The 11,431-nt window shown below is 54.7% G+C and overlaps 1 protein-coding gene across 1 annotated transcript; it reads left to right on the forward strand.

Annotated features, from left to right (window-relative positions):
* The first annotated feature begins 161 nt into the window (after window positions 1-161).
* Window positions 162-11,116, forward strand: PDAP1 (PDGFA associated protein 1). Its single transcript, XM_004774943.3, has 6 exons — window positions 162-314; window positions 3,255-3,346; window positions 4,664-4,771; window positions 6,782-6,903; window positions 9,181-9,332; window positions 10,403-11,116. Exons 1-6 carry the CDS (start codon window positions 302-304, stop codon window positions 10,459-10,461), a joined length of 546 nt encoding a protein of 181 aa, XP_004775000.1. The 5' UTR covers window positions 162-301; the 3' UTR covers window positions 10,462-11,116.
* Window positions 11,117-11,431: the final 315 nt, after the last annotated feature.

The following is an 11,431-nucleotide window of genomic DNA, read 5'->3' on the forward strand; positions in this document are numbered from 1 at the left end:
CCGCTGTTCCCTTTTGCCTTTGCATCCCGCGGGGGGACTGGCAGGCTCACGCGTCTCCCGGGACCGGGGGGGACCGGAGGCTCTGTTGCCTGGGCAGCGGGCAAGCGAGCCTGGACTCAGGCGACGCGCGGGACAGTCTCCGTGCGCCGGCATCCCTGAGGTCCCCAGCCCTCGCGGCGGCGGCGGCGGCGGCGGCCAAGCGCCGAGAAAACTGGGCCGGGCGGAAGAAGTCGAGGCCGAGGTGTTTCCGGTTCCGGTGTCAGTTCGAGGCGCCGCCGCCGCCGCAGCTGCTGGAGCCGCGATGCCTAAAGGAGGTGAGGGGCGAGCGCGCGTGGCCCGCGGGCCTCGAGGGGCTGCCGGAGTCCCGCTCCCGCTGTTCATTCAGCCCGCGGGCGTCTCGGAGAGTGGCGTAGAGGGAGAACGTCCGCGCCGGCTGAGGGCCAGGTTTGGGCCTCGACGCCCAGTTGTCCGGTTGGAGAAACTGAGGACCGGAGTGGCCACGAGCCGCTCTTTCGTGGGTCTGGGGAGACTCGGAGGCTCCGAGTCCTCGGCGACACGGAAGGCCGGGTTTGGGCGCCCTTCTCTTGGCTTGGGGGATCTGGAGTTTCCTCCCGTTTCAAGGCTGGCCGGGGACTGAGTCACCGCGTCCCGCGCCTGTGCCGGGCCCGTCTGCCTTGCGCGTAAAACGTGGGCCCTCTCGAGCTCTGGGCGAGCCGGGCCTGACTAACGAGAACTAACTTGATGTTCTCGAGCATGGCAGAGCTGGTTTGGACTGCCCCTATTCGGTAGTGGCTTCATGTGTGCTTTTGAGCCAGTCGCTTCATCTCTCTCTGTCCGGGTTTTCTCATTTTGCAAACCGAGCTTACGTTTGTACCTACCTCATAGTACTGGTGGGAGGCTTGAACAAGGTAATCCACGTGGAGTGCGCATTACAGCGCGGGGCGGTCGTTAAGTGCCCATTAAGCATGATTTGTAGGGTTTTGTCAGTTTCTTGGCCAGGAAAATAGAGGATCCAGGGTAGACCAGTCCTTCATTCTCTTCTCCCTAAAAGTCAGAAGTTTTTGAGTTGAAGTCTGGCTGTGTCACTGTCTAACCTCATGGCCTGGAAGAAATCACGTAGTTCCAGCCTGTTTTTCTCATCTGAAGCACCTGGCCCATAACCCTTCTCTTGGAGCTGGAGATACAGAGGTCATAAAAAAATAGAGCACTCCAAGTGCCTGGCTAACTCCTGGCACAGAACAGATGTTCGGTTAATAGTGGTAGCTCATGTGTCATGTTGGTTAAGATGCTTCTGCCCACAGGAAATCTACTTGGAGTTTTTTCAAACCTAAATGACTTCCTGATTTTTACTTGCAGAGATATTGGGGTTTACAGAGCTGAATCCATTTAAACTCCCCTCCCTACCGATTTCATCTGTGGTAGGAAGAGCCACATCTCTTCCATTTTTCTCATTCCTGTGTTCTGCAAAAGGAGGGTGCTGAATGAACCCTTCGGGGTCCAGAATTCTGGTTCTAAGGATCCTGTTTCATAGACACTTTGAGCCAGGGTTGGAGATTACAATTAGAAAATCCTGAATATCTTGGTTAAGCGACTTGATCTTTGGCTTGTGAAAAGCTTCATGGCAGATAAGATGTACATTTCTTGCTTGTGTTGATTTGCTTGAAAAGCAAAGGAAAGGCCTTTTAAAATTTTCAAGTGTAAAATTCCCTGAGGGAAAAGAATGCACTCTTGTTGGCATTGTGTAAACGTGAAACATTTTTTTAAAGGCAGGGAGAGCTTTTAATAAGAGTTATGGTAGGCCAGACTAAGGTCAGTTTCCCCTAACCAGGTGTGTGGGATGAGAGCCTACAGTAGCCAGTTTTGAGTTGTGAGTACTGCCTGGAATATTAAGAGGGCAAGAAAGGGTGTTGGGTTTTTTTAACGGCAAGCTTGCTCTTTCACAATAGGACTTTTCATGGGCATAGACTGAGACACCCCTGGGAACCCAGGTAGTCATTAAAAATGGGTGGTTGTGGTCTTTAGCTGCCCAATTATGGCTCTGCAGCTGCTGTCTAGGAAGTAGGAGGTGGGTAGTTGTGCTACTGTCTCTGGAGTCCAGAGAAGCTCTGGCTGACTAATTACAAATTCTCTGCACTTGGTGAGACACTGGAAATCAGCTGGGCCGAAGCTTCTAGAAGAGGGGATGGATGAGGCCACAACCACGTCAACATCCTTCAGGACCACCAGAGCAGGTGCCATCCTGCTGTAAAACTGGCTGGTGGCTTTAGCAGGGTCAGTCTCTTGTCCTGATGCAAGAGGGTCGACTGTAAAGCTGATAATCTCAGATGAGCTTTAATTTACAGTTACATTTTTAACTGTTAGAAGGTAGTCGGCTTCATTTTCAACTTTTAACTTTCCCAGCTGTGCGTCCTGCTCTAAGCAAAAGAAAGTTTCCCATAGGTTTTGGGTTTTTTCTTTCTACCATACCATTTAGGTGAACCTGGAGTTCACCTAAGTTTTATTATATTCTGTGATGTTTACAGTGAATCACTGATGTGGTCAGTGGCTTTGTTTTTTTTCCTCCTGCCAAAATACTTTGTTAGAAAAGTAACAAACCTAGCATACCTTTCTGTAGTGCTTATCCAGTGCTGGGCACTGTTCCAGAAGATTTACTAAGTTAACAGTTTTTTTCTCCTGACAACTCTAGGAGATAAGGACCCACATGGAGAAACAGAGACTCAAGAGGTTAAGTACCTGCCCAAAGCGAGCAAGTGGTAGAGCTGAGATTTGAATCTTAAGTGTCTTGTCTGTAGAATGGGACCAGCTGTCACTCCTCATAGGTTTATTCTGAGGATCAGATGAGTACCTGGCTGTGACAGAACATTTGCAAGTAAAAACCCCTGTAGTCATAGCAGGGATGTGAGGGTTACATGTTCTGACTGCATTTCGGTGTTTGGATTCTAAGGGTCCAGGAGAGTTGGCCAGTTTTTACGTGCAGTGTGCCCTCCCCCGTAGCCTCCCCCCAGGTCTTATTTGTAGGAAGCTACCTGCAGCACACAGTTTGGAGCGGCCTCGGGTGGTCACGTGTTGCCTCTTTTGAAGGTGTGAAAGTAGGAGAGTGTAGGTTTGGGTGATGCTTGGTGAGGGGTTGGGGGTGGGGGAGGTCTCTGCAGCCTCTGATGAGAGCACCTCAAGCAGGACACAGCGCCCTGGGGCCTGCAGCCTTCCAGGAAGCCGATGCCATCCCACTTCCTAAACTGCCAATCATTGTACAGGGAGAAAGGGAGGCCACAAAGGCCGGGCAAGGCAGTACACAAGCCCCGAGGAGATCGACGCACAGCTCCAGGCTGAGAAGCAGAAGGCCAGGGTGAGTACGTGCCTGTTCAGGCCACTGGAGTGGCCCACGGTGGTTCCTTGCCTCTGTGGCGTCCCAAGAGGCCAGGCAAAGACCACCTATTCCCAGGGAGAAGTCAGCACCTGAGATTCAGGGTGGAGGTGGGGCATGGACAGCAGGCGGGTGTCCCAGAACAGCCGCCAGTGAAAAGGAGAGCCATCTTCTGGAGTGAATCCATTAGAACTTCGTTCTTATAGCAGTGATTGCCTTAGTGGGTCTCTGTTCTCAGTCCTGTGTTCCGGCCTTCTGGGAGCTGTCCTTCCGCCAGCCTCAGCCCATCCACGGCTCAGGCTCCCAGCAGTCCCCGTTGGTTTGCTCTAGCCATGCCAGACCTCTGCCAGACCCAGCGTGATATGATGCCCTATCTTCCTACACCCCCGGCAGGCAAAGTACTGTTCGTTTCTGCAGACCTTGCTGAGCGTCATCTCCTCTGTGACTCTCACTGACGGTCTTCACCCTTCCCCCTCTAGTCCAAGCTTAGGAGTTCACTCTCCTCTGTTCCTGCAGTGTTTTTTCCAGTCTATTGTCAGGAAATAGAATGTTTTCATCATCGTTGATGTCCACATCCCTGACTACACCATTAGATCTCCGCCTGGATAAGGGCCACAAAGAGCACAGTCAGGCACGATGAGTGACGCAGCTGTGAAGTGCCTGGGAGCCCCTAGAAGGGAGGGGCCGCATGTGGCTGGGGGAGAGGGGAGGAGGGCTTGAGGGAGGAGCTGGCAGCTAAGCAGGACCTTGGAGAATGTGTGGGCCAGTGCTAAGGCAGGAGGACCTACTGTTTTTGTTAGGCATATTTTTGGCGGGAAAGCAATAAAGGTGGAAGGAAGCAGCATGTTGGGTGTTGTGTTAGGAAGCCAGCGCAGCAAGGCCTCTGCATGGGCAGGTCAGAGTGGCTGGCCTGCCACTGGCTGTGGGAGTGGAAAGCAGGGATGGACTTGCCCAGGAAAGCAAGTACCATTTGGCAGCTGCACGTGGCAGCTGGGGAAGGAGGAGGGGCGCTGAGCGGGACTGTGGTTTCCAGCCCCCAGCTGGGTCTTCCTGACCCTGGGAGATGAACTTCTCACCGAGAAGGGTTTTCAGGCTGTGGGGCCGAGTAGATAGGCTGCCTCTGACCCAGGTCCCCTTCTAGGGGCCAGGGTCGCAGAGTAGGACCTTGTCCTACTTGGTCCCAGCCTTCTGGGGGGCTCAATGTTTCTGGGTCCACAGTCTGGAGGTGGTGGGAGCAGGGGTCACAGTCTAGGGGGTTTGTGCATTTTTGATTTTGCAGGTTGTCCATTTCTGAAACAGGAAGAAGAGGAGCAAGAAGAAGGTGGAGATGGGGCTGCAGGTGACCCCAAAAAGGAGAAGAAATCCCTAGACTCAGATGAGAGTGAAGATGAAGAAGACGATTACCAGGTACTGCGTTTGGCGGGGGCCTGGGACTTGGACTCACTCAGTCAGCAGACGTTGATCAAGTGCTTGTTGATTACCATTTCTAGTTGTAGATGTGGACAGAGTCCTTGCTCTTAAGGGTTTATGTTCTAATAGGGAGTTACAGACAAAAAGGAAATAAACAGACAACAATTTTAAGTAGTGGCGGGTATTGTGAACAAGAAGTAGTAGTAGTAGCAAAGTGGTGTGTGGTGAGGACGCAGCTTTTAAACTGAGATCTGAAAAACAGGCTAGAGCCAGGCGTGTGAAAATTATCGTGCAGAGCAGTCAGGGCGGCTGGATTGGCAAGCTCAGAGGGCCTGGGGTGGGAACAGGAGCAGCAGGAGGCTGCTGGGGGTGTGCCTTCGTGGATATGAAGAGGAGTGGCTAGGGAGGAGCGAGGAGCGGTTGGCAAGGGCAGCTCCCATGTGGCGCTTGAAAGGGTTTGGGTTTCACTGTTGTGGGTGGGGGGCAGCTGGTGGAGGCCTTGAAGTGGGAGGGAAAGATGACTAGATTTGCTTTTAAAAGGTGGTTTGGGGGTCGCATGGGTGGCTCAGTGGGTCAAGCCTCTGCCTTCAGCTCAGGTCATGGTCTCAGGGTCCTGGAATCGAGCCCTGCATCCGGCTCTCTGCTCAGCAGGGAGCCTGCTTCCCCCACTGCCCCTTCCTGTCTCTCTGCTTCCTTGTGATCTCTCTCTCTGTCCAAAAAAAAAAGTTGTTTTGTCTTCTCTGCAGAGAATAAATCGTAGGGTGTTGAGGTTATAAGGGAAATGGCAGTGGGTTTCCAGACAAGAAGCTGTGGCTGGTGTTGGGATGGTGGCAGTGGCAGTGGAGACAAGTGGGCAGATTCACACCGTGTTTTAAGAGTTGGGTTCAGGGCGCCTGCATGGCTCAGTGGGTTAAGCCGCTGCCTTCGGCTCAGGTCATGATCTCAGGGTCCTGGGATCGAGTCCCGCGTCGGGCTCTCTGCTCAGCAGGGAGCCTGCTTTCTCCTCTCTCTCTGCCTGCCTCTCTGCCTACTTGTGATCTCTCTCTGTCAAATAAATAAATAAAATCTTTAAAAAAAAAAAAAAAAGAGTTGGGTTCATTGGGGTTTGCAGAGGGAAGGAGGCATACGGCTGTGGCCTAAGGATGGTCGGAAGGAGCGGGGTGCGTGAGGCACGTTCACTTCACGATGTCACAAAGCAGGTGGAGGCGTTTGCAGGTAGCTGGATTGGACATTGGTGTCTGGAGCTCTGTGTCGGATTGGTTACTGTTTGGAAACTGTCTCCTTGGTCACTTAAAGAGAAAAGTGTGGGTTGATAGGGCCTGAAACTTGCACCCAACCTGCTACATTGAGGACTTGAGCTCTTGGCTGAACTTCCTCCAGGGGAGGTAGAAGGGGCAGGTTCCTCGATGCCATACGTTTTGATCTCATGGCTCATTCTCAAGTCACTTAGGTCCCGTCAGCGGGGAGGGCTAGCAGCTGGAAAGCGAGCTGGAAAGGGTCCTGACGCCCTTGGCCCGGCCTGCAGCAGGGATCCAGCCGCGCTTGTGGCCGTCAGCCGTGGCATTCCATGGAAAGCTGCTGGGGGCTGCGGGTGGGGGGGGGCTGCTGGGCTTGCAGTGGGGACATAGTGCTGTGTGCTGAGAGCTTGTGAGTTGGGCTTGGACTCTCAGCTCATCTGCTGTCTACTCCCTGGTTGGCGTTAGGCAAGTTAGTCCTGTGTCTCTGTTCTGTAACCTGTGAAACAGAGAGAGTAATCCCCAGTTGCTGGGACCCCGCACAGGTTGGGCTCCGGTCCTGTGCACTCGCTGTCCTCGTACCTCCCAGGCTGCTGGCAAGTCTGCTGAGTGCTGTTCCTGCTAGGAGGCTCAGGCTGAGCATCGTGTTGGGACAGGGCTGGAGTAGGAGCTTGTCCCTGTCTGGGGGAGCTTTTGGGAGATTGTGGGAGTGGCCCTCAGGGGCTCTGCAAGACCAGATGTCTCCAACAGCCACGTTCTTGTCCTGTCTTAGCAAAAGCGCAAAGGCGTGGAAGGGCTCATTGACATCGAGAACCCTAACCGGGTGGCACAGACAACCAAAAAGGTCACACAACTGGACCTGGATGGGCCCAAGGAGCTTTCAAGGAGAGAACGGTAATTTCTACTGCTGGGCCTTGGGACCTGGGCCCTTGGACCAGGGGCTGGTGTGTTGGGGGTGGGGGGTGAGGTTTGGGGGTGTTTGAGGCCCAGTTCCCCTGCCCTTGCCTCCTGGGCTCTGAGGTTCCCAGTGGATGGGTCGGGGCTCCAACTTCAGCCTTTAGATTTGTTTCATCTCATTCTCTAAAGGCTCTATAGAAACTTCTCCAAAGGGAAGGCCTGGGTGGCTCAGTTGGTTAAGCAGCTGCCTTCGGCTCAGGTCATGGTCCCAGCGTCCTGGGATCGAGTCCCACATCGGGCCCCTTGCTCGGCAGGGAGCCTGCTTCTCCCTCTGCCTGCCATTCTGTCTGCCTGTGCTCGCTCTCTCTCCCTCTCTCTCTCTGACAAATAAATAAATAAAATCTTAAAAAAAAAAAAAAAGAAACTTGTCCAAAAACACAAAAATAATTTTGTCTCACCATTAGGAACCCAGCAGGGAAAAAACAGAACAACAGATTCAGACTTGAATGTTGCACTTGAAGTAATGCCCAGGAATACGGAGGGCTCTGCTATGGTCCCTTTCTCCAGAGCGCCCTACTCCATGGACGCTTCCCTTACCCCAGCCTGATCTGACCATTGTTGGCCCGCCTTCTGTGGTGTCACTGCCACAGGGTGAGGTAGAAGACAGCACAGGGCGGAGAGGTCTGCTGGTTGCTCCTTAAGTCCAAGGTGGAAATGGAGCTGCAGACAGCTTCCTCTTGGGTTGTGTGAGGGTCTCGGTCCAGTGCTGGAGTGCTCTGCACACGGCCGTTCTTGACAAGTAGTACCCTAACTCTGGATGGGCACCAGCTGACGTCAGGGCCTTACCAGAGATTGAAGTCCTTTAGGGAAAGCTCTCCTAGCTTTCTTTCCTTCCTGGGCTGCTAGGATTAAATCTGTCTTCCTGTGCTAACTCCATGATGACTGAGGGGTCTATGAAAACCCCACAGGGAAGGCTCATGGGCTTAGGGTGTGATTAGAAGCTGCTAAGGATTCCAGCCTTCCAGTAGGTTCCCTCTCACCAGTAAAAAGGGGGTGCTTTTGTTACCCCTGCTTTTTGAGGTTGTAGAGTGAAAGCCATAAAGGCCAACTTCCTTCCTGGCACTCAGCCTTCACTGAGGGGGCTTTGCAGAGCTTTGGATAGCCTTGCTCATCATCCCAGATGCCTCCTGGACATACTGCTCACCCCCCGCCCCCCGCCAGGTTGGCTTCCTACTGCTTGGCTTAGAGGCTCCTGGCTCTGCACCTACCTCCCAGGGTAGGACCTGCTGAGCTAAGAGATATTCAAGTCTCATCTCTGTAGCATGTGTTTTTCCAGAGTCTCCTGGGCAAGACATCTGCTTATCTGACTTCTGGTGGCTGGCCTTCTCTCCTGTCGGGCCAGGTCCCAGGCTTTGTTTCTTATTAGCCAGTGCAGTGTGCTGTGAAGGCCCCTGGGAGGCTAAGTCCCTCCCTCGGGCTCCTGCTAGGCAGGACTTCCCGGCTCCCTCCTCTAGTATTTGGCTTTTCCAGGAACCTGGCATTAGTGGGACCATCCAATTGCGCAGTGAAAAGTGTGCCCACTCCGGTTCAGAATCTCGGGCCTTGGAGGACGATCCTCAGAGGGAAGCTAATGACCATCACCTCTCTCTCTGCCTAGTGGGTTGGTGACTGACACCTTTGTCCTGTGGCAGTCTAGCTCTCATTCCCACACCCTCCTTAGTGGGGGCTCACACCCCGGAGGGCAGCCTCTTACACATCTGGGCTGCCCTGATTGAGACCTTGCTGTGTTCTGTTGACCTGTGATTGGGTGGGCGTGGTTCCCATCTGTGGCTCCTTGGTCCACTCCCTTCTCTGCCCTCAGAATGTGATTTCCAGTGCCTTCTTTCTCTTGCTCATCTTTGGACACACTGTTCACTCGGTGTTTGGTCCACCTTTCTCACTGTGGACACCAGATCCTAGTCAGCACCTCCCTTCCCCCCAACATGGGCATTGTTTCCTCTCTGCCGAGCTCACACCAGCCTCTGCTGTCTGTCTGGGAAAGCTGCTGCACCACTCGAACTTCCTCCAGCCCCTCAAGTCTGTCTGTCAGAGGTCCAGCCCTCTGCCTCTGCTTGTTTGGTGAATGTCTATCGTGGAGGGGGCACACGGAGCCAGGGTGCCTGCCTTCACTTGGGCCCCGGGCCTGAGGACTTGGCTTCTCTTCTGGCTCCCACATTCAGCTCAGCTGATAGTGGTGGGGAAGATGTCCCGTCTGACACCATTTTATCCACACAGAGAAGAAATCGAGAAGCAGAAAGCAAAAGAACGTTACATGAAGATGCATTTAGCTGGGAAGACAGAGCAAGCCAAAGCTGACCTGGCCCGGCTGGCGATCATCCGGAAACAGCGGGAAGAGGCCGCCAGAAAGAAAGAAGAAGAGAGGAAAGGTAAGTCCGGAGCTCGCGTGGCTGCCTGACCAGTTCCAAGCAAGCCACCAACCCCGCACTTCATTGTCCTCGTTGTGGGACGGGATGGGGGTGTGTTGTTGAGTAGAGACCCAGCCTGCGTGTACATGCACATGCCTTTTTCACTGCCAGCGGAAGTGGGTGTTCCTGCCCCCCACGTCCTAGGGTGCTGGGAGGGTCCAGCAGCAGCCAGGATTCAGACAGGGAGCACAGCAGCTGTGGAAGCCTTGGGGATACAGCTAGGGCAGACCTTATGAAAGTGGGACCGTCCCGCCAAGTTATCTGGTGCCTTGTTGAGTGCGGGGAGCTGCCTCGGGTAACCGCTGTCCACCTGAGGGGCTTGAGAGGGTAGGCCAGGGTGGGCTGGACCTTACCGTGCAGACCTGGATGAAATCTGACCCTCTTCCCGCATGCTCTCCCTCCAGTGGGGTCAGAGGTTGGTGGCGGGAGCTGTGGGGAGTTGGTCTGGTTTATAGGAGCGTTTGACTCATGACTTCCCTCCTCCTGTTCTTACCTATCCTTTGTACGTGTGGGACCACAAGAGCCCTTAGGGATCTGCTATCCTGCCCCTCACCAAATCACAAGGAAACCGAAGTCCAGAAGGGGGAAGCTGGCTGCCGCAGGGTTGTCCCCACACTGGCGATGGCCTGCTGTCCCAGCTCTCCACTGGTAGCTCTGGCCTCACAGTCCCCAAGCTGGAAAGGCCTCAGCATGTTGTTGCTGAGGCTGCAGCCCCCACACGGAGAGGGTGCAATTGCGGGGTTCTGCTTGGGGGTGGGGTTAGAGTCCTCTTTGCCCAGCAGGTCGTGTGGTGGGCCTGTGTTGGGGCAGCCACCCGGACGTGAGGGGAACGTCTGGACACCAGGGCGCAGTGGCTCCTGCAGGAACCCTCTGCTCCCTGAGGCTGTTCCTCCTCTACCGGCTGAGCCCACTGGCCAGAGTGTTTTCTGTGGTCTTCGAGCCCCCTGGTGCTGCGCTCCCAGGGCGTGGGGGGCGTGTTTGGATCCCGTGTGGTTTCGCCTTAACACCTGCGCTTCCCTTCCTGCCCTCAGCAAAGGATGATGCGACTTTGTCGGGAAAACGGATGCAGTCGCTGTCCCTGAATAAGTAGCACGGCCTGCGGGAGGAGGCATCAGGGATCCGGCCGCACCGCCAGGCCCTCTGCCGAGTCTCGCCTGCCCCGTCCTGGCGCCGCCGCAGCCCCTCACGGCAAGGAGCCCCCCGCAGCCTGGGGCCTCCTCTTCATCTTGGCACAGAAATCGTTTGGGGGAATGGTGGGGAGGGCTGGGGGGAGGGGCGGCTGCTCTCTGAGACAGAAAGATGCGGGACAGCATTTCATATGTAACCATTCGAATGTTTTTGCTGTTTTTAGAATTCAGAACTCTTGTTGGGGGTGCCTGGGAGGTGGGGTGAGAAGAGCTTCCATTTGTCCTGTAGGTTGCACGGTAGGGGCTGATTGTGTGGGGGGAGCCGCCGACAAGTTTGCAACAACCAGCCCCGGTCTGAGTTGCCTGGGTGCTCCCTCAGAGGGGCTGTCGTCTGGGAGCCCATGCCCTTGGGTCCCTGAGGGTCATGGTTCGTCCCCAGCAAGTCCCCTCTGCCCTTCCCCACCCATCCCCACCCTTCTGGCCAGTGCTAGGGCCCATTCTTAACCCTCCCCATTGATCATTTCAAGAAATCTCTGTTTACTGTGCAGCACCCAGGCAAAACATACTCCACAAGTCCAACTTGTATATTTGGCAGATTAAAACTTGACATTATCGTAATATTTGTTCTGTGATGCATTTTTGGGCCCTTGTGTCTGGGCCCTTTTCACCCGGCAGGGCATAGTGTTGCTTTCGGGCAGGTCCGCCCCACGAGGACTGGGTAGCACCCAGCTGCGTGTGGAGCCTGGTCCCTGGGCATCTGAACTGGGAGACACCTTGGGGTACAGAGTTAGTCCCTCCCGCCCTTTAACCCAAGTGTGGTGGACCCTAAGCCGGAGTGGCCAGGGCCCAGTCCACAGTCTACTACAGTAGCACCACGCCTCCCTGCCTTGCCCTCCAGGTGTCCTGGTGTTCACAGTCTCAGGATTTCAGTGC

Source organism: Mustela putorius, unplaced genomic scaffold (assembly GCF_011764305.1).
Source record: "Mustela putorius furo isolate JIRA1106 unplaced genomic scaffold, ASM1176430v1.1 tig00000139_pilon_pilon_pilon, whole genome shotgun sequence".
Taxonomy (NCBI): Eukaryota; Metazoa; Chordata; class Mammalia; order Carnivora; family Mustelidae; genus Mustela; species Mustela putorius.